General features: G+C 60.6%; 1 protein-coding gene across 1 annotated transcript in view; it reads left to right on the forward strand.

Moving 5' to 3' along the window:
• Positions 1-1,790, forward strand: part of ABCB8 (ATP binding cassette subfamily B member 8) — an 18,241-nt gene that overhangs the window by 11,459 nt on the left and 4,992 nt on the right. The window contains exons 10-13 of the mRNA XM_006767268.2: positions 830-863; positions 997-1,133; positions 1,284-1,378; positions 1,516-1,649. Coding sequence (XP_006767331.1) covers positions 830-863; positions 997-1,133; positions 1,284-1,378; positions 1,516-1,649 — 400 coding nt within the window. The remainder of the gene's footprint in view (positions 1-829; positions 864-996; positions 1,134-1,283; positions 1,379-1,515; positions 1,650-1,790) is intronic.

Below are 1,790 nucleotides of genomic sequence, written 5' to 3' on the forward strand. Positions count from 1 at the left end.
GCCCAGTGCAGGCCTGGTGACTAAGAACAGTGACTCACCGCCCTCCCCGCCGCCCGCGGCCCTGCGTGATGGAGAAGGTGGCCTGCTGTCTAGACGGAGACACACACCCATCCCTGCTGTCAGAGCCACGATAAAGTGCTCCAGGGGTGTCCCTGAGTTTGCCTTGGTGCTGTGCTTCTTCTCTTTGTTTGTTTGTTCGTTTATCCTCACCCGAGGATATTTTTTTCATTTATTTAAAGAGAGAGGAAGGGAGGGAGGGGGAGAGAGAAAGATCAAAGTGAGAGAGACACATCAATTGGTTGCCTCCTGCACATGCCCAACCTGGGCTGGGAATCCAATCTGCAACCCAGGTTCGTGCCCTTGACTGGGAATTGAACCCTCGACCCTTAGGTGCACAGGCCAACGCTCTACCACTGAGCCACCCTGGCCAGGGCTTCTGTTTTCTTTCTAAAAGGACTAACACCCATTTCCCCCTTTAATTAGCCTTTGCTTCCCCCGTGGCTCAATATCTAGCTCTGACCTGCCCTTGTGGGCCTCACAGCCCTGACTGCTGTGATGGCTGCAGGCCGTGTCGGGTCCAGCTCCACTGAGCCCTGGAGTCCTGGTCCTAAAGTAGTGACGCTCATAAGGAAAGGATGTGGCTCCGAAGGGAGGAGCGACTTGCCCTAGGACCTGCCTGGGCCCAGGGCTCCTAGGGTTGCCGATTCCAGGACCGTCCTCTGCGTTTGGCTCCAGCCCACGTTTCCTTGCCTCAGCCCACACGTCCCCAGCTGAGACCCAGGCCTCCCTCTGGTGCCAGCTTCTCTCAGCCCTTCTCTGCTCCTCACAGGTCCATGGCCAACCTCTCTGTCCTGTTTGGTCAGGTGAGTGGCAGAGTCGGGGGTGGGTCCGGTGGCCGCCAGTGTCACCTATACTCTGCAGGAACTGGGTGTCTGGCCACGGGGATGCCACACCTGCCTGCGTGGGAGCCCTCACTGCACATAAATCCCCTCCCAGGTGGTGCGGGGGCTCAGCGCGGGCGCCCGGGTGTTTGAGTACATGACTTTGAGCCCGTGCATCCCGCTGTCCGGAGGCTGCTGTGTCCCCAGAGAGCAGCTGCGTGGGTCCATCACGTTTCACAACGTCAGCTTCAGGTAAGTGTCAGTGGGTGGGGGCAGGGTCATTCCCTCCAGGCTGGGGACCTGCAGGCCACTGTCTCCTCGGGTACAAGGAGACTTCAGGAGGGACTGGGGCAACCAGGGACCGGGAACCTGTCTGACTGAGGGTGTCTTGGCTCCTCCCAGTTACCCCAGCCGCCCGGGCTTCCCAGTACTCAAAGACTTCACCCTCACGCTGCCCCCTGGCAGGATCGTGGCCCTTGTGGGCCAGTCCGGTGGAGGTAAGAGGAACCCACAGCCTCTCACCCTGTGACTTCCCTCCTGTGGTGGAACCCCTCAGAGCAGAACCCCTCCACTGCTACCCCTGAAACCCATGCCCCTCCCTGACTGCCCTGTCTCCCTAACCCCCAATCCGCAGGAAAGACCACTGTGGCTTCCCTGCTTGAGCGCTTCTACGACCCTACGGCAGGCAGGGTCACCCTAGACGGGCAGGACCTGCGGACCCTCGACCCCTCTTGGCTCCGGGGCCAGGTCATCGGCTTCATCAGCCAGGTGTGGAGAGAAGAGGCTTTCCTCACCGCCCAGGCACTCAAACTCTGTCTCCCTCCTCCTCCAGGCCCTGCCTCTCTCAGTTCTGTGATCTGGGCCTTTTCTCCTTCCCAGCCCCTTGTCCCTGCGCTGGGGGTGGGGGGA

Source organism: Myotis davidii, unplaced genomic scaffold (genome assembly GCF_000327345.1).
Source record: "Myotis davidii unplaced genomic scaffold, ASM32734v1 scaffold762, whole genome shotgun sequence".
Classification (NCBI taxonomy): domain Eukaryota; kingdom Metazoa; phylum Chordata; class Mammalia; order Chiroptera; family Vespertilionidae; genus Myotis; species Myotis davidii.